The sequence below is a fragment of the Lycium barbarum genome, chromosome 5, assembly GCF_019175385.1.
Source record: "Lycium barbarum isolate Lr01 chromosome 5, ASM1917538v2, whole genome shotgun sequence".
Classification (NCBI taxonomy): Eukaryota; Viridiplantae; Streptophyta; class Magnoliopsida; order Solanales; family Solanaceae; genus Lycium; species Lycium barbarum.
In genome coordinates, this window is record NC_083341.1 from 93,864,834 (window position 1) to 93,868,406 (window position 3,573).

General features: G+C 39.7%; 1 protein-coding gene across 1 annotated transcript; it reads left to right on the plus strand.

The window, feature by feature from the left end:
* Positions 1 to 302: 302 nt before the first annotated feature.
* LOC132639572 (uncharacterized) lies at positions 303 to 866 on the plus strand. Its single transcript, XM_060356011.1, has one exon. It carries the CDS (start codon positions 303 to 305, stop codon positions 864 to 866), a length of 564 nt encoding a protein of 187 aa, XP_060211994.1.
* Positions 867 to 3,573: the final 2,707 nt, after the last annotated feature.

A 3,573-nucleotide genomic window follows, 5' to 3' on the forward strand; every position in this document is an offset into this window, starting at 1 on the left:
CAGCCCCGATTATGGCATTACCCGTGGAGGGTAAGGATTTCTCAGTATATTGTGATATATCCTGTATTGGTTTGGGTGCTGTGTTAATGTAGGAGGGTAGAGGCATTGCCTATGCTTCCCGTCAGTTGAAGATCCACGAGAAGAACTACCCTACCCATGATTTGGAATTAGTAGTAGTAGTCTTTGCTTTGAAGATTTGAAGGCACTATCTATATGGTGTCCATTGTGAGGTATTTATCGATCACCGCAACCTGCAGCACTTGTTCACCTAGAGAGATCTAAATTCCAGACAACGCAGGTGGATGAAGCTTCTGAAGGACTATGACATCACTATTCTCTATCATATAGCTGATGCCTTGAGTCGCAAGGCAGTGAGTATGGGTAGTTTAGCCAAATTGGTTGCTTCTGACCGTCCGTTAGCCAGGGAGGTTCAGACTTTGGGTAACAGTTTTGTGTGCCTTGATATCTCAGTTCTGGATAGAGTCTTGGCTTGTGTTGAGGCGAGATCATTCCTCTTGGAGTGGATTAGGGCCCAGCAGTTTGAGGATGCCCAGTTGTGTAAGATTTGTGATAAGGTTCTGAGAGGTAAGGCCATGCTTAAGGGTATTCTGAGGATCAAGGGACGCGTATGCGTTCCTCGTGTTGGTGATTTGATTTGTTTGATTCTGGAGAAGGCCCATAGTTTCAGATATTCTATTCATTCGAGTGCTATGAAGATGTATCGACATCTGAGGCAGCACTACTGGTGGGGAAGGATGAAGAGAGATATTGCAGATTTTTGGCTAAGTGTGGGAATTATCAGCAAGTCAAATATGAGCACCAGAGACCTGGTGGGGTACTTCAGAGGATACCCATTCCCGAGTTGAAGTGGGAGAGGATTGCTATGGATTTTTTTGTGGGTCTTCCGAAGACCCTGGGCAAGTTTGATTCAGTTTGGGTTATTGTTGATTAGTTGGCTAAGTACGCTCATTCCATTCCAGTTCAGGTCACTTACACTGCAGAGAAGTTAGCCCGGATTTACATTCGTGATATTGTGCGATTGCACGGGGTCCCTATTTTTATTGTTACCAATGGAGGTCCCCAGTTTACTTCTAATTTCTGGAGGGCTTTTCAGGCAAAGTTGGGTACTCAGCTGGACCGAAGTACAACTTGTTATCCCTAGACTGATGGTCAGTCCGAGAGGATTACTCAGGTGCTCGAGGATATATTTAGAGCATGTGTCATTGATTTTTGTGGTCATTGGTGTCACGACCCAACTAGGGGCCATGACGGGTGCCCGGAGCTACCCTACCGAGCACCACCATTATACTTGTCATCAAACTATTCCTAAATATACATTACTCTCAGCACGGAGCTTGTCATAATACAATCATTATCATTTACAAAATATATTCTCTTTTGTGTACGTAAGCCTGCGAGGCTATCAAAAATGATATACGCATATACACCGTAGTAATCATGAGAAATCTACTACCCATACATAAGTATCTACGAGCCTTTACAATATTACTGAGACATAAGGATAACATAAGGACCCCGCCATGCCCCAAACATGTACACAAAAGAATATACGATTAGGTTGCACCTCCGGAGTAGTGGGGTGCTCCTATACAACTGTTGAGTAAGCTCCTAAGCATCTGCACCGTCTCCCTGTCTACATGTGGACATGAGCACAGCGTCCATAAAGAAAAGGACGTCAGTACGAACAATGTACTATGTATATGAGGCATATATGGTGACATAATAAGGAAATATAGAAAGCATGAGAAGAAAATATAACTGTAACTGCTTGCCTCTTGAGGCAGAATCATGCATGCTCACTTTTACCTTTAAACCCAAATTATAACACATATATACAGATATGAATAAGTTGTCTGAGTCATATGTCATCACTAGCCCACGTCCGGGATAGTCATCTCACGCCGCCCAGTACTGGTGCTGCCCGTGCCATATAGGTGCATGTAATCATCTATAAGCCGTCCGCCTTAGCGATGCTGCCCGGCCGTATAGGCACAGTGTAATCTTACATATAAATAAGCCAATGCATGCATGGGAGCTCAAATAAAAGCTATCAATCTATCGGAGTGACGTAAGGTCGGGAACCTCCGACTATGTTATGGAATAATCATGATCATCATGTCTCACTTTGAAGGAACTAAAAACATGAGGTGAGACTAACAACAAGAAGCAACATTCATGAAAAAATAAAAATAAGAATATCGAACTCATCATAGCATCATTATCATGGAAAATATCTCATCTCTAATTCATAAGAAGCTCTTAAAAATCATTAACTTTCTTCTTTTAGAATGTAAGAAGATCATGGAAATATAGAGAAGAAATCACAATATAAGGGTCATGCCTTTGAAAGAAGAGGACTAGCCTCACATACCTGTGCGTCTCCTTAATGCCTAGACGTTTTCCTTCCAATCTCACGATTCTACATTCAAGAGGATTCGTACTTAAATTAGATCATTAGAAACATGCCTGAATTTAAGCTAAAGCGACTAAAAAGGCTAACGAAAATCGGGCAGCATCTCCTTTGTTCGACAGCTTTCTCCATATAACAGCTCCCAAACATCATAGCAACTCCCATAATATCATAATCAATAGATTTTGTTTTTCAAGTTAAACATTGCTTACTTCTCAAATTTACCTTCAAGGTCATCCATAACCATAACTACAATACAACACCATATTCATTCTTCATATAATACTTCCTCAACATCATTAGCATCATTCATAACAAGATTATACTCATCTTATACTAAGAATTATGACTCAAGTCAAGTTAGTATTCAAGAGTGTCCTTAAGTCCATGTTTGAGCTTCATACTCTTCTTCCTTCCTTCATTCAAGTTATTCAACAACCAAATACTCTTAATAACTTGAAATGAATGTAAAACTCACCTTTAACCATATAAAAATGATCTTTGTATGAACATTCTTCACTTGAGAGAAACCCCAACTTGAATTCCAAAGAAAAATCTTGCCTTCTACAAACCCTAATAAGCTTGTCTACACCTAATTCTCTTGAGTTTTGGTGTTTGATCTTTGATTTCTCTTGAATTTATGTTGGTATGATATAGAGAGAGTTCTAGAGGTTTTGAGAAAGTTGGAAAAGATGAAAAATGGTCAAAATGAACTTGGGTCCTCTTTTTATAACATTTAAAAATCTGCCTGTCGATGTTATACGGACACATATACGGTCTGTATAACTTATACGGTCCGTATATGTGACTGTATAATGCTTCCAATTGATGGTCCCTCTCTGGATAGGTTATACGGTCCAATATACGGACTGTATAATTTATAGGGGCTGTATATATGGCCGTATAATTCCCCCTTTTTCGAAACTAAGCTCGTTGATTCGTTTGATCTCCAATCCTTACGGAACCTTCTTAACACTTCATTAACAATCCAAGGAACCTTATGACTCATTCTCAAGACCTTACTAACTAACCGTTAACTCGATAACTATAAAATCTTTATCAAACACAACTTATACTTTACTTCCTTTGACGAACTTAGTTTCACCAACCCATATAACTTAAAAATCTTATCGTATATACTT